The sequence below is a fragment of the Ascaphus truei genome, chromosome 2 (assembly GCF_040206685.1).
Source record: "Ascaphus truei isolate aAscTru1 chromosome 2, aAscTru1.hap1, whole genome shotgun sequence".
In the NCBI taxonomy this organism is placed as follows: domain Eukaryota; kingdom Metazoa; phylum Chordata; class Amphibia; order Anura; family Ascaphidae; genus Ascaphus; species Ascaphus truei.
The window spans coordinates 129,070,915-129,090,889 of record NC_134484.1 but is presented as its reverse complement, the minus strand read 5'-3'; the positions used below and the strand labels follow the sequence as shown (position 1 = coordinate 129,090,889).

The 19,975-nt window shown below is 41.7% G+C and overlaps 1 protein-coding gene across 1 annotated transcript in view; it reads left to right on the top strand.

The window, feature by feature from the left end:
* Positions 1 to 10,359, top strand: part of TAF4B (TATA-box binding protein associated factor 4b) — a 75,585-nt gene extending 65,226 nt beyond the window's left edge. Inside the window, exons 14-15 of the mRNA XM_075584873.1 lie at positions 1,138 to 1,257; positions 5,926 to 10,359. Coding sequence (XP_075440988.1) covers positions 1,138 to 1,257; positions 5,926 to 6,081 — 276 coding nt within the window. The 3' untranslated portion in view covers positions 6,082 to 10,359. The remainder of the gene's footprint in view (positions 1 to 1,137; positions 1,258 to 5,925) is intronic.
* The last annotated feature ends 9,616 nt before the right edge of the window (positions 10,360 to 19,975 follow it).

The window sequence follows — 19,975 nt, the reverse complement described above, 5'->3', positions numbered from 1 at the left end:
TGCTGCGTATGCTCACTGACTCACAGCTAGCAGGAGACACTGCAACATTGTTGCAGACCTTCACGTGCCTCTCAGTGAACAGAGCAGCACAACAACAGGAAACTGAACTTCTAACTTTAGGCAGTGCTGTGTCTTATATCACCCCCCAGAGAACAAACCTGCTCTGTACCACTAAGTGTGGGCACAATGCATGTTGTCACTTCCTTTGGGGACATATGACACCTCACCAGGGTTTGAGGGCAAACCTCCATTGATTGTTGCTGGCAATCCTGCATACTTACCAGGGTTACTGCCAACATGAGAAAGAGATATGTACACCAATCTTACACATGGCTACATACATACAGCCTTTATTCAAATCTAGTTATGGTCTAATAAGTAACTGAGAAGACAATGGTAATTATACAATTGTGGACTCGAAGACTCATTTGTGAATTCATTGTTGGAAGTTAAAATGGCAGGCACTGGCTTTTTTTTTTTTCCTCTAAGAAAAAACAACTTTAGGGCTAATATAAGACTAATTACACCATAGTATATGTTAATAAAAAGTAGTTCTAGTGTCTACTGACCTGATAAATTCATAATTTTTAACTACATACTTCAACCCCATGATATGTTGTAGTCTCACAATCTCTTGGTAAAGCGTTCTTTTAATATTCATAATCTCCTTGATGCTTCTTCAGGACCCTGAGATGAAGAAAAGGAACCTACAGTATAGTATAAAATGATCTTGTATACTGTAAATAAGATCTACAATAATCCGCTCACACATACTTGTCCCTAGGATCCAACATTTAATTCTGAATTGATGTCTGTCAGCATTTAGCCTGGGGGAGTCCAGCGTCCTGTCTGTAGTTCTCATCCCCTGGTCTTTACAAGACAGAAATTATTGGAAGAAGTTGCTGTCCTGCATGCGATTAGGGTAACCAGAAAAATCACGACATTGTAATATAAATTGACATAACCAACATTTTATACCAAAAATGTAAAGCAAGTCCAACCATAACATGAACAACGACAATAATACCAATGAAGTGCTAGAAATTCCAACCGTGTGAGGCAGAAGTAAGACCTTTCCAGGTACTTGCTCCTTCATCAGATCTGACCAATATTTACCAACCTATTTCCGTTCCTCAGATGCAGCAGATGGAACTAGCGCAAATGCAGTATCGGGAAGCCAATCTCACAGCGTTGGCTGCAATTGGACCAAGAAAAAAACGACCTTTGGATTCAGTGAGCCTTCAATCTGGACTAGAGGTATATATGTCAAATTGTATGTTAATGTCGTATTTTTATTTATTTATTTTGAATACGAAGTTAAGGTTTGCTGCTTTAATGTTAGTGCAGAGTAAATGAGTACTTCAGTATAAGGTGATGCCTTTTTTTTTACTTTTATAATTTGATATTACAAGACAAGCTTTAGCGTTCTTTCTTCCTCAGGTCAGCAATACTGATTTACAAAAATTCCATAAGCTAAACACAAATGTGTAAAAAATAAATTAATTTTAAAAAGATAACAATCTAAGACAGATGTAGGAAAGGAATGACAAAGAATGTTTTTTATTAAAACAGAATTGGGGTTGGGGGCGTCTTCCAGAGCTGAACCGCACTAATTTTAGCTCTGCGTACTGCCTGGTTCCTGTGATACTTACTGGTAAAGTTACCAATATCACTTCCTGCTTTTTAAAGGGAAGCCACAAATTGTGATGATGCAGCTTCTCATTATCCTGGGATTTGGCAGCCATTTTGTTTTCCCCTGATGGAGATTTAAACCAGCTAACTTAACAACTATCTCAGGCACTGAGGGTTCCCCGGTGCTCAAAATAGGGCATTTGGCGCAGGGCAATCCCTTTAATTACTTGCTGCTCTTAAATGTGAAAAGATTTTTCTCCATGTCACTAATTGTCTGCTTTTTTCAATGTTTGAAAACTCATATTTTCACCAATGTGCTTGAAATCAGTTTTGATCAAATGCACCTTTGTGTCCTTTAGTCTGTATATTGTGTCCCAACATGGTCTACAGATAGTATGATAATAAAATATGATTTAATATGTCAAATCTACAAATATATATACACTTGTATACATTTGCTTTCCCCCAGTTATTTTCTGGTGTCCTTCCACAGTTCTTTTAAATATAAAAAGTTTTAGCAAGTGTTCCTTTGCTGCCTTGCATAAAATTACTACTCCTGCAATGGAAAATGTCACGCATATAAGTATTTGATAATCCTTTCTGTATTTCAGAAGTTTGAAGGACATCACTACTTGCTTGCTCAAACTCCCTTGGGGGTTGCTTCATTTATAATGTTGCCTTAGGCATCCTGCTGCTTCCTGAGGATTTGACCTCCTTTCCAACCCTATGCTGGCAGCTGTGCTGCATTGCTATCATTACCCCTGTATCACACAGGGTTGTCATATGAAAGACACAACCTTGTGGCATTGTGTCTTAAGGGACAGCAAATGCTCTTTTACTTTGTGACCTGTAGTCTGAAATCATATTTAAATACAATGGACTGAAATATGTATTGAAACTATATACATGTATCATAGTTTAAAAAAATAAACTCAGAAATATTCCACTGTTTAATGTTTTTGTAAAAAAAAATTTTTTAAAGTAATGTCCTGAAACCTTTATTATATGGGGTTAGTCCATGCTTTTTGCCCTACAGGAGACTTGTATGGAAAACGCATTTGGTTAATGGTTTTCATTCTCAACTTTTTCGGGTACCGTGCCCCTTTATGTAGGCTGATATTAAAGTAATATTGCAGGCTTCAGTTAAAATGTAGTTGACCGCTGTTTCACTTGCATACAGTACTGTCCCAGTAGAAATGTGTACATTGGAAGTATGTCTCAGTGCAGACCTTTGTCTGAGAATCCTGGACATGCCATTAAATTGCACCTGTAACAACTACTTCCTGTTCTCCTAATGAATGAGACTAAATAAAAAGTAAGTTCAGTCTCTATTTTGATATATTGACAATTTTCTCAGAATTTCATTAGTTTTAAAAGCAAATACTTTTGCACCCCACAATTATGTGCAATATATTGGTCACTACTTCTATCCTTGGATGTACAATGAAGTCAGTTTATATTGCTGTTCCAGTCGATTAGTGCAGGCCCTATATACAAATACTTGAATTTTTACAAGCCATGATTCCAGAAACAGCATGTACAGTGAATTAGTCTCCCTTGTATCCAAAATGGAACAGGCTTTGGTGTGATCGCCATTACAGCTGTGCTTGCAGTTATTGCACCCGGAGATACAATATTGCGGTGGCCCTGTTGCTTTCTTTTGCAATTTATCCTTTTAAATGGCGTTTTCTCCTGCTGGCCTGTTGTTTCGCTGCAACCCGTCAGCGGGAGCAATATCGCCTGCTATATCTGGAAGTCCCATTGCCAGAAAAGAGCAATATTGTGGTTTTTACTGTAAGTGAAAAATGCACACACTTGAAGTACGTTAAAATGAAATGCCAGCATCTAGATGATGATTTATAATAACCGACAAGCAACAGATTTTTCTGTGGGTATATTTACTAGACTTGCTGGCCTTACTGTGAGAGGGAGAGGCTCAGTGAGTAAAGACACTGACTGGCACTGAGAGTTTGAAGCAGGGGAGCCTGGTTCAATTCCCGGTGTTGGCTCCTTGTGACCTTGGGCAAGTCACTTTATCTCCCTGTGCCTCAGGCACCAAAACATAGATTGTAAGCTCCATGGGGCAGGGACATGTGCCTGCAAAATGTCTCTGTAAAGCGCTACGTAAAACTAGCAGCGCTATACAAGAACACGCTATTATTATTATATTATTATTACAGATAGGCAGTCTGTGTGTGTAGGCCATTAAACTCGATTCAGAGACTCCGAAAAAAATATATGTCCACTTTTTTAATTAGAATAAACTTGATCTGGTTGGAAGCGAGTAGACCTAAACTATCCTAGTCAAGGGGGTACGTTTCAGAGTTTTGCACTTTTATGTCCTCTTTCCATATTTAAAGTAATCTGTGCTATTTTTGTTGGAAAACACAATACATTTGACATAATAGTAATCTGTTTTGGTTGGAACTTTGAGTAACCAACTAGAAAGGGAGTCCATGGCTTCTAAGACATGAAGGATGTAATGACTGGGGGAGTCAATCCCTGGTCTACTTTTACCCCTCCCAGCCTCTATTCCAAGGGTGTGCAATGGGTAGGGGATGACACTTGACTTTACCTGGCGTGTGAGGTGTTGAGGTGGTCTGCCATTAACTATAGGTCAGGTTGCTAGTGTGATTAGTGGACACGTGAAAGTATCGGACTATATATATTTAAAATATATACAATATATATATTTTTTTTAATTGTAAGTAGAAAACATGTACATTATCTATCGAGTGCAAGTGCTATGATTATGCCAAAGAGGAATTGAGGTGATTTTTTCTTTTTTCCCCTCAATTTTACCGGTTTTATACATGGTCACGTCATGCTAAATTGTTAATCCTGCCAATATGTTTTTTTAATATATCTGGACTAAAAAAAAAATCATAATATCCAAACTACATTTTTTTTTATACAAAGTGGCAATAAATGGGAACTTTAAACTATTTGTTTGAGATTGCAGTGATGTTTACTTGAAGTTGATCCATAGCATGAAGCAGGGTTTGTTTGTGAACTACAGCTATCTTTTCTCTTGAGAAAATAATTTAGGATCTTCTCCATTGTAAATTTCATAAATTAATTTTTTGTTTTGTTAATTAGCAAAGTACATATTGTAAAGTGTAGAACCACATGAGGCTTTCTACATCTTTTCACACTAATGTTCCTGCAGGAACATATTATTTTTTTAGCTTTGAAAATGTCCACGTTGGTGAAAGGGGACAATGTACATTTTTAAAGCGTATTTGTTGCTCAACTCGGAAGTCCCTTATTTCTACTACCCTTTAAAGCAGCTGTTCCCCCTAGAAGCCGGAGTTTAACGCCTAAAGTATAATGTTGGTAATGGTATATTATCCCTGCAGCCTATCCCTGTTTGTTTTATTTATTTTTTAACAAAAGTGTTTCAAAATCATTTTTGTCTTTGGCGTCTGCACTTTGCTCAGCAGAGAGCTACATTTTGACCTTTTCGACACCTAATACTGTATTTCAAACGCCTGTTTCCTGAACGGAGCAGGTTTTTTTTTTTTTTTTTTTTTTTAAACTAAAAAGGCATGATGAGATCTCGTAAACGAATTTTTTAAAAGATGCAAAAAAAAAAAATTGCTGCGTTTAAAGTGTCTTATCCTGCATCTCAAGTGCTTTTATAATTTTCCATTTTCTGTGACGTGAAGACCATGAAACGGGAATGAGATGGCCATAGAAGCCAAACTAAAATGATACGGTCCACTCCCATCTTTAGTTTATAAAATTTGAAGCTGCCTTTATTTGTGGGAGGGGGCGAAGGAGGGAGGGGCTGCAATCAATATTGTAACTTTGTTTGGAATTCATTAACCCTTGGCCTGTCAAGTGTCAGCAACATGTTGCTTTGTGTAGCTGGCCCTTTTGCCATTCAAGGGGTAACGCTTCCAAGTACCTCAGATCAAACTTTACAACCATGCCAAATTTTGAGAAGATCTATTTAGAATTTAGGAGGTGACCATGGGATTCTTAGATCTATTCACATCGGTCATGTGTTGTTTATATCAGGAATCTATAGTGATGTGCCTGGGAAAATAGGATTTAGTAGGAGAGTGCTATTCAACATCAAACTATCTGTGTAACATAGGTCTATATTTACAAAGCAACATTGTGCTATGAGAACGCTTCTGGCAAAGCGAGACGCCATATAGCCCCACTTGAATGAGCCGCAATGTGTGTTTCTGGTGCCAGATGGTATCTTGTGGCATAGCACCACTTGGAAATGGTTATCTTTTTGTCTCCGGATTGTTAAACTATTTTTTTCTTTCCCTCTTTCAGGGGTTACACGCAACTGGATCCTCTGCGTATGGTGTATCAAAATCATTATCTCTTCCAAGGATAACTCGTGTTTGTCTCAGGGATTTAATATTCTGCATGGAACAAGAAAAGGAGACCAGACATTCCATATCATTATATCGTGCTCTCCTAATGTGATCTGTCATTTGAGTATATTGCCAAAGAAATACTGAATGCATTGTTGCACTATCCTGAAATTGTTTCAGGAAACCTTTTCTTCCAGGAAAGCCACTTTTGTTTACAGGATTATTTTATTTAGATAATTAAACACAATATAGCAACTGTGGTTTTTTTTTTTTTTTTAATTTCAAGTGTAGCTTATGGACATCTGAATATTGCATGCTCATGACTTAACTTACTGAAGTTTGGTAAATGTATTGTCACAGGATTCCGATGCTATGTGTGAAAGCTCCTAAATATGCCACAGTTTTTCCTGTTTTGGTGCCTTCAATTAGCCAGCTTTAGTTTTTTGGATTTGAGTACGCTCTGATGTAAAGCGCTGCTAGGGTAAAACAGATTATTTTCTCATGCAACCACCTTGATGTGACTATTCATTTTCCCTCACGTAAAGGAAAACTGATACTTAGGAGCAAAGACGATGAGGCTCTAAGGAATATGTTCTTATTGCTGTCTTCAGCAACCTTTGTCCATTAGCGCATGCAAGTTGAAGTGTGGATGACTAGAGAAACTGGAAACGTTAATCTCTTGTGTGTGCACAAAATGTCTATTTCCTGAATATGCCATATTTTGTCCAACAGTAATTTAGCCTGAACCTTTATTTCTCCAAAAGTGGGAAAGAAAAAAAAAATCCTATGCATAAAATATCCATAAGTAGCAAGTGTCCCTTTTATAGAATGCACACACTTTAAATATTTTGATTAACAAAGCCGTTTCTGTTTAGATGTTTTATTAAAGATCATGCCTTACTTTAATGTCCTGTGAAGCCCTTGAACCTAAAACTAAATGGGACCTGGTTTCATTTTCTGCATTGCAATTGTACTGTACATTCCATTCAGCTAGCAACCTACTGCTAAATTCTGCAAAAAATGTTTTTTTAATTGCCATATATTATGCCTTAGAAGGCAGTGTTCCACTTTTTGCCTAGTGGACCTCCCCATGTATCTGATCTTTCACTGCTCGAATATGGAGTAGATACAGAAATTGCAATGAAATATGGTAGGAGGAAGAGAGAAATTCATGATGACATAAGTTGCTGTGGCCTGTTGCTTTTGTCAGATGGTTAATCATAAACTACTTCATTTTACCACAGCTGGGCTTTACCGCCAACATGACGTACCATGTATGTAGGGTATTACAAGTACTCTGAATATGAAATATATGTATATGTATGTATATATATATATATATATATATATATATATATATATATATATATATATTTGAATGTTGCATCCTACTTTGTTTACAAGGCTGATGTTGATTGCAGCATTCAGACAACTTACTATTTTTTTTGTACAAGTAAATGCTTACTTTACTTTTTATGTAAGGTGCTGCATTTTTTCATGTTTGTGTACGGTCTTGTTGACAATTGTTTAAACTTATTTTAAAAATTGAATTAAAGCAATTATTTTATTAAAAAGCTAGAATAAGTGGGTAACTTTTGTACGTGTTTGCTAAATATTATCAAGAATACTGAGAAAATGTGCACTAATATTTGAAAGGGTACTGGTTATCTTTCAAATACAATTAAAACTGACCCAAGTCAAAACGTCCTTTTTCTTCTCCATGGAAAATGAGTTTCTAGACACATAAAAGCTGTACGAGATGTCTCGTCTCCTGAGGCATTAGGTCTCCTAGTTCTGGTATAGTCGGGCGTTACAGCATGTGGTCAGCATGCACCCAAACGCACTTCCTTTGGTTATACTTTGTATAATGACCAACACCTTGCAGCCCCAAATAATCACCTAGGAAAAAGCGGCAACTCCAAAACGATGGGATTATTATTATGTAGATTTATGTATGCATTTCATAAAAAGTAAGCTGTTATTGGTGAATGTCTGTATATAATCTATATTTATATATCACCAGTACCTGCTTACTTTTTCTGTGCTTTGTACCTACAAATAAATGCCAACACTCGTGACAGTGTGAACCATGCTGCACATAAGATTTTGTAGGCACAGTGAGCTTGCTGTAGGTACAGTATGGTGCTTGAGGCACAGGGAGCAGACCGCATTTGAGCCAGATTCCCCTGCTACAAAGTTGGTGTCATTTAGTGGCACTTAGTCTGAAAACAATGAGCCACATCTTTAGCCTTAAGTCATAACTATCTTCTGTGCAATATTTGACCTGTGGCATCTCCGTGTGATGGAACAGCCAGAGGGCACGGTTTTATAACAATCTGATCAATATTATGGTGGAGCAAAGAGGATTTCACTTACACCAACTCTGAGATTTGAATGATGAATCTTTAGAATATTTGGAAAATAGCCAATCAAATTTGTTCCTGCGTTCTTGCAATAAGCTAATGTTTGCAACAGTATAAACTAAGGCCGAGGCCCCGCTGCACACGGCCGCCTTGCTTGCCGGCGGCGCCTGCAACTCACTGCAACGGGGTCTGCAGCTAACTTTTTGGCGCTGGGTGACGTGGTCAAAACGGGTCGGGGGGCGCAGCCATGACGGGGTAATGTGCCTCTCCAGGCTGTGCGGTCTCATCTAAACCCCCCGTGGATGTCACAGCCCCCCCCCCCAGTCCCTGCAGCTCCCCACAAACCATAGCCGGGGAGAGATGGAGCGGATCTGTGAACATCTCCCCCTCTCCCATGTGCCCCTTCTCCCATCAGCAAACACAGGGAGAGGGGAGCACAAGATATAGGGAGAGCGGGGGATCAATCTCCCCGTCCTGTCCGTCCGTCCCCCCCGTCCGAAACGCACACATACAAGACATCACAGAGCACTCAGACCTCCCTCCCAAGCCGCCTCCCGTCCGTAGCTCCAGACAGCTCCCCTCCTCATTGGCTCACTGCCGCACCACGTGACGCGTCAGCGCTGCAAAACACCAGGAGCTTGCAGCTCCGGCAGCCTGACGCGTCCCAGCACGCAGTCTTCCCTCTCCTCCCTTTCTTCTCCCCCTGGCTTTTTCGGTGCAGTCCAATTTCACGCAATGAAATCCTAAGGCGGATTACACACTTCTAAAACCATGCAGATGCCTTCCACTCTGCTCGTGCCTTTCCTGTGAGACATGAGGAATTTATGATGTTAGGGCTCAGTTAGCAGTGAGGATAGAGCAGCCAAGGGCAGTAGTTGATGTACCCATTGATGTTTTATTTATTTTTTCTTTCTCTCCATCTCCCCCCTGTTAACAGCTGTAATATTGTGGCTACTGCAATGCCAACTGTGTGCATGCCTCAGGAACCTGCTGTTCAGCCTGATACTGTCAGAGTTGAGATTGGGGGAGGTAATAATTCCACCTCCTTCAACCTTTCTCTCTGGACGTAGCTCGGTTAGGAGGAGGTAGGACAGAGTATTTGGTGGCTACTGTTGTGGAACCCCATGACAGATTTTGAGTCTGTCATTGAGTCTGGTCTCAGCTGCACCTTCTCAGTCTGCTATGCCCAGCAACTCTACTGCTGCTCTAGTTGGGGGCAGAGGACGCGTCTGGTGAGGATGTGGAGTGGGTAGCATAGTAGTAAGCACTTCCAGTAGGAAGGAGGTTGGGACTGCTGTAAGCCCATCTGGGATAGGGGGTGCATCAGTTGTTGAGGGTGATTGTGGCTCTTCTGGTGAGCTTAGCGAGGAGCGTCTTGGAAGGTGAGGCAGAGTAACATGGACGTGCCTCTTGATCTCATGGTGCTAGTCCCCAGGTTGGCCTTCATGGTATTCCAGCCTCCTCTTAAGATCACAGGGTTTGGTGCAGTGGTGTGTAGGGCCGGAGTGGAGGCTACCTGGGGACGAGTGGTATGTAGCAACACTTATAGAACACCTGAACTGGGGTTGGTCCCAATCTTTCTCACACAACTGGGAATCTAAGGACACATTCCTCAGCTTCAGGCTCCAGTCCTGGGCTTGTGATCATTCATGCTGTATTGTAGGGGGGCTTTGTGCTGTCCCGGAGTCAATAATATTGGATAAGTGGCCTAGCATTTTCTCCCCTCCATACAGATCTTCCTCATTGGACTAGTAACTTTCCTCCCTTGCGAGGACAGCTGGGATATCACGAGATTTACCCTGGCTTCTAGGTAGCCTGTTTTTCACCTGGGGTTTGTCTCTCACAAGCTGTCCAATTGGCAGTTGATGCTTCCTGTGGAGCGTTTTTAATGAACCAGGCACTTTTTCAGGTTTTGCTGTATACACCGGCAACCCCCTTAGTTTCTCCATTACAACATAGGGTTCTGACTTCCACCGATTTTTGCGATTTTATGCTTGTCGGCTCTTAAATGCCGAATAAGGACCCTATCTCCCACATGCAGTGCCTGGCCATGTACCTGTTTATTGTAGCGCCCTTTGTTGGCAGTCTGAGGCATTAGTAGCAAGTGTACATACTGCATGTATGTTTTGGGTTATGTACCCTCAGAGGGTATATCGGAGCACGTGTCCACAGGCAATCTAGCTTCATGACTGAGCATAAAAGAGTATGGGGTGTATACTGTAGCCTCATTACGGGTACAGTTGTATGCATGCACCAGATGATGTACTTATTTACTCTATTTTCCTCTCTCTCTGGTATCTAAAGTTCCCATCATATTCAGTTTAGTGCTCAGGCTGAGGATCCCCTTGTGTGTGGTAGGGTGTCATCTTGGGCTTCCCTAATGTTACATAAATGTAATAGTTCTTTTTATAAGATGACTCTCAAAGTCTCTTCCCTGGTCAGCATGAATTCTGACTGGTAATCCATAGTGTACACCAGGGGAGCATAAACTTCTGCTGCTGTACGTCCCCCCCCCCCCCGTCTTGCTTGCCCCAGTTCTCACGCCCCACCAGCCGCCACCTTGCATCCGCGTCAAATGACGCTGCGGTATCGTGACCCGCGGCGTCATTTGACTCGTGGGACATCACGTCACATGGCCCTGTGGCGTCATTTGTTGCCATGGTGACGCGTCACTCCGCTAGCTGAATCACGGTAAATGGAGTGTTGCAGGGGCCTCACGCGATCCCCGGCAGAAAAAGGAGGGATGGGGGGGGGGGGGAGAGAAAAAGGAGGGATGGGGAGGGAAGGGTAGGGGGAGGGGAAGAAAAGAGGAAGGAAGTGGGAGGGGAAACGAAAGAAAAGTAGACCAGGCTAAAACTTAATACATAAACTTCAAACGTCACCACTTTTGTTAAAACAATTTCCTCATAGTGAATCACACAAAAAAATCAAAAAATGCATCAAAGGAAACAACGCAGGTCCCATTCAATATTTAGCCCATTGGTTTGCAGTGTTTTCAGCGTGAAGATCCAATGTGCTTCACGCTGATGTAATATTTTAATTCGGTCCCCACCTCTGCGGGGTAAAGTAATATGTTCCAACCACACACACTGTAGTGATCCCTCTGAACCCAATGGACAAGTATTGAAAAAATAGGCTACTGGATGCAACATATCTTTATTTCGTATGAGCCTTAAGTGTTCAAGAACACGCAACTTAAGAAGTCTACTTATAAGGCCCACATATTGTTTGTTGCATTTACAACTTAAAAGATAAATGACAAAATCTGTCTGACATGAAATGTAAGATTGAATTTTGAACCTGCGTGTTCCATCTCTATCTGAGAAATTAGTTGTTTTAATCATATTTGGACATATATTGCATCATCCACATTTGTATGAGCCCAAAAATTTGGGGAACAGGGAAAGGGGATTCCTATTTGACTTTAAAGGACGAAGCATGCTGGGAGATAATTTGTTACTTATAGTGGCTGCTTTACGAAATACCACCCGTGGACCTGAAGATACCATATTCTGCAATAACGGTTCCAGGGCTAAGGTACCCCAATGTTTCCGAATTATGGATCTATTGACACCTGCCTGGTCACTAAAAATTGTGACAAAATATGGCACATCCGAGCTCTCGACAAGACTTTTCTGTCTGGATCGACTCAAAGTCATATTAATCATAGACTATCAGTAGAGAGGGCCGATTCATATGCCTGCTCTAGATCTCGGGCGTTATATCCCCTTGAAAGAAACCTACCTCTCATCTCATCCGCCCTCCGAACAAAGTCCTCCATCGAGGAACAATTCCTACGAAGTCGCAGGAACTGTCCTCTCGGAATACCTTTGATCAGAGGGCGGGAATGACAGCTTTTAGCGTGTAATAGAGAGTTTCTGGCATTATCCTTTCTAAAGATATCAGTCTGAATTTTACACTCCATGTTGATATAGATATCCAGATCTAAAAAATGGATACTCTGTCATAGTTATGTGTAAATTGAAGATTCAAACAATTGTCTGCCAAATACTCAAAGAATTTATTGAGATCATCTTCCCCACCACTCCAGATCAATAACAGGTCATCAATATAGCGCTTGTAGAACGCTATATGATGACGGAAAGGGTTTAGATCTCCAAACACATGGGACGTCTCCCACCAACCCATAAACAGGTTTGCGTAGGAGGGGGCAAACTAAGTCCCCATAGCCGTCCCACGTGTTTGGAGATAATAAACCCCCTCAAACAGAAAAAAATTGTGAGTGAGTGAAAATCTAATACTATCCAATAAAAAGGCTATATGTGCTGGAGAAAGTGAAGAGTGTGATTGCAGAAAAAACTCCACTGCAGTGAGACCGTGTTCATGGTGAATACTATTGTAAAGAGAAGCTACATCTAGTGTAACCCAGATGTAGGAAGGGTGCCAAGTGAAAGATGCTAACAATGATAAGAGATGCTTGGTGTCTATAAGATGTGAAGGTAACTGGGATACTAAAGGCTGAAGAAAGTGATCTATATATTGCGAAAGGGGCTCACCCAATGAACCTATACTAGAAATAATGGGCCTACCCGGGGGTGCAATTAGTTTTTTTTGTGAATTTTGGGAAGGTGATGGAAGATTGGAATGATAAGAGCTGAAGTGGTGAGGAAGTCTCGTTCGGAAGGTGTAAGAACTTGTAAGATCTCACCTTCATCCATCAAATCGCTGAATTCCCTCAGGAACTGTGGGGTAGGGTCTCTCTCGAGGATTCGGTATGCCTCTGGATCAGCAAGTTGCCTTCGAGCCTCCAGCACATAGTACTCTCTGTTGAGAACAATGGTGGTGCCTCCTTTATCGGCTTTCCTAATCAAAATAGATTAATTATCTGAGAGAGATTTAAGCGCTATTCTCTGCTCCAAAGTCAAATTATCTCGATGGAATCCCATTGCTCTAGTTCCCATGTCTCCAATCCCTTGTGCAAGAAGTGACAGATCTCTCTCAACTGATTTCTGAAAGGTATCTATAAATTGACCCTTCATATATAAAGGAAAGAACATGGACCTTTTCTTAAGGCCAGAATCAATACTTCCTAGAAAATCCACAGAATGTTCTATGATATTATTCTCGTTAAAGAGATCTGTCAAGTCTTGTTGGTGGCATCTTGAAAACCTAAGGAAATGGAGACAGCAGTGTTAACATCATATACAGGTACAGTAGCGTTCCTTAGCTGATAATCACTCTCACGCCCAGCTGTGGATGCAAAAAAACGTTTAAGGGTAAGTTTGCGAGTGAACTTGTACATATCAACTATAGTTGTAAATAAATTGAACCGTGTGTTCGGTGCAAATGATAGTCCACGGTGGAGAACAGACAATTCTGATTGGGAAAGAACATAATTAGAGATATTAATAACATTGCTGTTAATAATGTCTAGATTTTCAATCTCTTTGATGGCATCCCTATGTGGGTTCTTTCGCTTGCCTCTCCTCGTCTTTCCCTGTTTTTTGGAACTTTTGTACTCTCTGCTTTGCTTGAATACACCGTCTCATTGGACATCATGTTATCCTCCCCAGACGATGGACAAAAGTCACTCTCTGAAAACGAAACTGTATGCGTGATATGATCACTGCCCTTAGTAGCTTTAAGTATAGACTTGTTCGCCGCCCCTTCTTTCTTAGACTTTCTATATTTGTTGGGTTTCCTTGACTTTTAGCTGTAGGTTTTTGCCAAGCATAAATTTGTTTGGCTTCATAATCTGCCTTGTCTCTTTCGAATTCTTCCCTTTCTTTCCTTTTCTTTTTTTCTTGACATTTAGGACCTACATACCCATTTAATACATTTAATTAATACTCTTTAAACTGTTAATACTAACAAGAGTTTTAATGATAAGTTCTAAATTACTAGATCTTGTCTTTATCAAGGGGTTAAGTCTGTTTATGGTCCTTAGTGTTCTTTGTCACTTGATTTGTTGCATACAGTGTTTTAGATTATTGTTCCTATGATAATTTACCAGTGCAGTGCAGCATTGCTCCTGTGATCATTTGCCAGTGCAGTGCATCTTTCCTTATTACTATGTCAAGTACAATTAGGGCTTATGTGCATTTATTGGTAAGCAAGTAAGGATGGGATTGTGGTTATGCAGCACTATTATAATCAGTTATGGCATTGGTAGTGCATGGGTTAACATATTTTAAACCCGTTTTTTGCGGGCTTTTTTTTCATTATAAATGTGCAGGCTCAGGCCACAGCTCCCCACTCCAAGACGAAGTGCTATTCTGAGCGTGAAACGCGTTGAGGGGGAGACTGTGGTGTAGCCTGTGTCCTTTTGTGTGTTTAATAAAGATTTACTGTTCAAACCGGAAGTGCCTCCGATTCAGTCACTGGCTGTGACGCCGGATCTCTTCTCCTGCCTGTTACTTACATTTAAGGCTGCACGCCCAGATCAGAGCACAGAGGAAACTAGGACTGAGGTCTAAAGTGAGCTTTTCATGGGTAAGTACACTCTTATCAAGCTCTGACCTCCATTCTGGTCCATTTGAATTCCCTGTATCTTTTCATGTGACTCACACTGATATCAACAGTGTTGGATGACGGCTTGAGCGCAGGACAGTTTTCTTCTTTTTGCATGTCACTAGATATACTCAAGTCTTCCAGACCAAGGATCAACGGGCCAGAACAGTTGCCAAAGTACTGTACTGTGAGACAAGTATTGTGTTCACTAGGGGTGCGCAAACAGGGGGGCACAGGCGTTTGCAGAAGTCCCACGCTTTTACCCAAGGCATTTAAATGAAATGCCGGGGATCGTGTGAGGCCCCTGCAACACTCCATTTACCGTGATTCAGCTAGCGGTGTGACGCGTCACCATGGCAACAAATGACGCCACAGGGCCATGTGACGTGATGTCCCACGAGTCAAAGGACGCCGCGGGTCACAATCCCGCAGCGTCATTTGACGCGGATGCAAGGTGGCGGCTGGTGGGGCGTGAGAACTGGGGCAAGTAAGACGGGGGGTCGTACAGCAGCAGAAGTTTATGCTCCCCTGGTGTACACTATGGACTACCAGTCAGAATTCATGCTGACCAGGGAAGAGACTTTGAGAGTCATCTTATAAAAGAACTATTACATTTATGTAACATTAGGGAAGCCCAAGATGACACCCTACCACACACAAGGGGATCCTCAGCCTGAGCACTAAACTGAATATGATGGGAACTTTAGATACCAGAGAGAGGAAAATAGAGTAAATAAGTACATCATCTGGTGCATGCATACAACTGTACCCGTAATGAGGCTACAGTATACACCCATACTTTTTTATGCTCAGTCATGAAGCTAGATTGCCTGTGGACATGTGCTCCGATATACCCTCTGAGGGTACATAACCCAAAACATACATGCAGTATGTACACTTGCTACTAATGCCTCAGACTGCCAACAAAGGGCGCTACAATAAACAGGTACATGGCCAGGCACTGCATGTGGGAGATAGGGTCCTTATTCAGCATTTAAGAGTGTTTTAGAGTATTGTTCCTATGATAATTTACCAGTGCAGTGCAGCATTGCTCCTGTGATTATTTGCCAGTGCAGTGCATCTTTCCTTATTACTATGTCAAGTACAATTAGGGCTTATGTGCATTTATTGTTAAGCAAGTAAGGATGGGATTGTGGTTATGCAGGACTATTATAATCAGTTATGGCATTGGTAGGGCATGGGTTAACATATTTTAAACGCTTTTTTGTTTTTATTATAAATGTGCAGGCTCAGGCCACAGCTCCCCACTCCAAGACGAAGCGCTATTCTGAGCGTGAAACGTGTTGATGGGGAGACAGTGGTGTAGCCTGTGTCCTTTTGTGCATTTAATAAAGATTTACTGTTCAAACTGGAAGTGCCTCCGATTCAGTCACTGGCTGTGACGCCGGATCTCTTCTCCTGCCTATCTATTGACATGGTCTGTGACCACAAGGATAATACTTGTTTCTGCAGTCAGGCTCCATAGACAGAAAATACATGCATACTAGTTCTAGTGACTCGTTGCTGGTTATATTTAAAAGAGGGGCATTTTTCTTGGCATGCACCGGCCACAGTTCTTACTCTGATGTCTCTGGACATGAGGCCAATAGAAGCGGTCCTGTTCCAAACCCAGGGTTTTATCAACTCCAAGGTGTCCATGGATGTCATGAAGTGATTTTCAATGCAACTTGATTGTATTTGTGTGGAAGTACCAACTGCTTTGTGATTAAAGGCTGGGACTTAACCAGGAACAATACCCCACTCTTCATCACCAGATTTTGTTACTGTTTTAATAGCAGAGAGACATTGGAGTGCACGTTCCTAACAGAGGCCGCCTTTGCATGTACGTCCCTGAGGAGCTGTGGGAAAGTAGGATACTCCTTTCTCTCTCACGTGCAGATGTATGACAGTCACGTTGTCCAGTAATGCGCCTCGGTCGATTTTGTTCCAACCGTGCTGTGTCTGCTTGTGATGGAGAAAAATTGAGCCAACATCACCCGGTACACCAAATTGATGAAGATGATCTGAAAACATTTCCCCATTATTTTGAAGGGAATTAAAGATTAGAGTAAAGATCATCTGCATATTCTGTAGTCCCATAGGCACTCTTGAGGACATCTAAGTAATTGGTAACTATTGCCGCTGGTGCTGTCAAGCAAAATGCCCTTAGTGTGTCTAAAGCCTGGCTCCTTAAACTTTCAGCAAGCCTCTAACGCTGCTCATTTTCTGAACACTGCCAATCTTATAACATCTGCGTGGCTGTATCTATCCAAAGTCTTTCCCTACAGGGGCAGGTTTCACTGGAGAAGGCTCTTAACCGTTTATAGAGACTGTTCTCCTTATTGAGGGGTTTATCTATGACTTGCCCCACCACTTGTAGGAGGGCCACTTGGGAATGGGTGGAAGAGTTATTTTTTATTTTTTTGGAGCGTTAAGACCCATCTGACTTGTATGGTCCTCCAGAGTCTTTCCTTCTTGGGTTAAAAATTCCTGGAACCTGTTCATAAGTTTGTTGGGGATGGATCATTAGAAACAGGAGGGAGATTGTTGGGTGATATGCCACACATTTGCCTCCTACCCAAAGTATTTCATTTAGGTACCTTCAGTGGATCAAGAGTCTCCTAGCAAACACAAAATAAAAATACAACTTTGGTGTCAGCGTAACACTTTCCCCTTTATTTCGGCCCTCTCCACATTTGAGTACCTTGTTGATAGCGCATCATAGAATGTGTCAGGGATATGTTACCAAAAAGGCCTGATCACAAGCTAGACCTTCCCTGGTGGAACACCAGTCATTCGAAATGACCGGACTCATCATGACTTAACACTAGATAGACAATAAGGAGTGTTGTGTGGTGCACGTCTCTCTGGTTTGGCCGAGAACGTTCCAGAACAGTAAGGCCACACGAGAAACTGCATATCTCGTTGTCTGGAATATGTGAGAGAACAAATGCCCAACCTAAAAGCACTCGCGCTCCCAGGCTGAATGATTAGTGTTAAAAGTAAATCTTTAGTTGATCATAATTATTCAAATAAAGTGGTGTAAAATACAACATATAGTGGGCACACACTATTGATCCTATGTTGAGTGTAGTGTCACACCCTGGATTTATAGTGATAAAAAGTTAATTGAGCTGTATTAAATCAATTAACCAATATGGGAAGCTTAAATGCCTATTCCCTTGGTGAATGGTGCTGATGAACAAACAGTGAAGTATGCTACATAATTGGCTTAAATATATAAAATAACTACCGGAGACTACAAATCTGATTGGCTCATCGATTCTTATAGTATTCTCTGGCTGCTCAGTTTTGTGAATGAAACAATCAACACGTGGGAACTTTCCCAAGCAACCAATCAGAGCCAAGCCGGCTAAAAAAAAAAGCTGGGTCAGCGGGACATCTGAAATAGCCAAGAGACATCAGCAAGCCTGGCTCTCAATGCCACCCGCTGGGCAGGCTCCACCTGGTCTGGCAGAGCAAGTGACATCCCGGAGGACTGCCATTGATCTCCTGACCTGGTACTCTGCATTTCTCCGCTGACCAAATGCTATTCTCACCTCTGCCATCCTCTGACTTCTTTGAATGCCGATGTCCAGCAGACTTACGGGCACCTATGGGATCGCTTGGGCAGCCTGTTTGGACTTCGGTTCCGAATGTTAAATGCACATTGCATTATTAGAGTATATTTTCATATAATTCTGAGTCTCTGGGTCACCAAAGGCCCCTTAGTATGCACTCATGGTTGGAAAAATATACAGAGGATATAATATCCAAAAGGAGGCTAAATAGTGCAAACGAACCAAGTATCAAAGGCAAATAATGGTAGGGCATAACTGCTAAAATCTAAAAATAATACATTTTTAATAATGTACAATAATTACGCTGAAACACAGAAGTGATAAGTAATTAATGTAAAGATAAAAATGGATTAAAATAAATCCCCTGGTGAGGGACAGGTGGTGGATGCTGAATGGTGAGATAGAAACAGTATAAAGGGGTCTGCATAAAACAGTTATACAATTGTAGCCATGCTGTAAAATGGACTGCAGTTTCCTCTCCTGCTGGCAGTAAGGCCTGGGATGCCAGCAGTAACCATGGAGGTTTACCCTCACACCCTGGTGAGGTGCCCTATGTGTGGATGGGAGTGGCTACATACTCTGAGTCCACCATTAGTGACATCAGAGATGTGCCCGCCCCCTGGAGATATAAGGCACAGCACTGTTCAAAGTTAGTGTGTTGGAGTAAGGAGCAGGTCTGCCTGGGGAAAGAGGGCGCTAGTGCCGTAACTAGTGGCCCTATACTGATAAATCAGCAGCAAGTTGTGTACGCCATACTGTGTCCAAGGACCTGGCACAGGGGTGATCTCGCTGAGGGGAGAGGGGATCCTACTCCATTGGGAGGGTGTACCTTTGAAAGGAGCACACGGTGCAATGTGTGGCTAAGTGACTTACTGCGAGGGGCAGCTAGCCCACATCAAGCAATAAAGATGACCTTGAATAAAGACACTTCACTGTGTGAGTCTGGAATTACTCAGCAGGGGAAGGCATCACCAAGAAGGAGTTCCTCATCAGAACCATCCCCATGCGGACGCAGGGATCCTGATGAGGTGGAGGCGCTGCACTGGATATAGGTAGGACTCATGCACACTACCTTAGCTGCCTGTCTGGGTTGGCAATCCCCACACAACATCATGCGGGAGACTCAGGAGACCTGTTGCCAACAGGTGCACCACCAGACACTACCATGTAATGGGGACTGGTTAGACCACAGGGGCCAATGTGAGATTGGGTGGGTCAGGCTAGGCCAGAAAATCCGTTACACAATCTTAGTGAACAAATAGAAAAAATAAATAAGTGCGCACTAAAATATATACTTAATACAAAGTGTTAATTGTGATGTCAATTTAAATCAAAAAAACACCCCACCATGTGGAAAAGGTAAATAAATATATACCAATGTAGATGAGCGTCTGCTGCTGTGTAAAGGGTAGCCCAAGACCCTAGAATCTAGTAACAAAAAAACAAAGCGCACAACACTCATCGTGAAAAATTTAATAAACTATGTTTATATATAAGGTGTTTCAAGGTTATGCGTACATCAAGGTAGATTAATCAAGCATAGAGCCACAGAGTGGCAGTTACCAGCGTCTGCAACCAGGAACCACCAGAG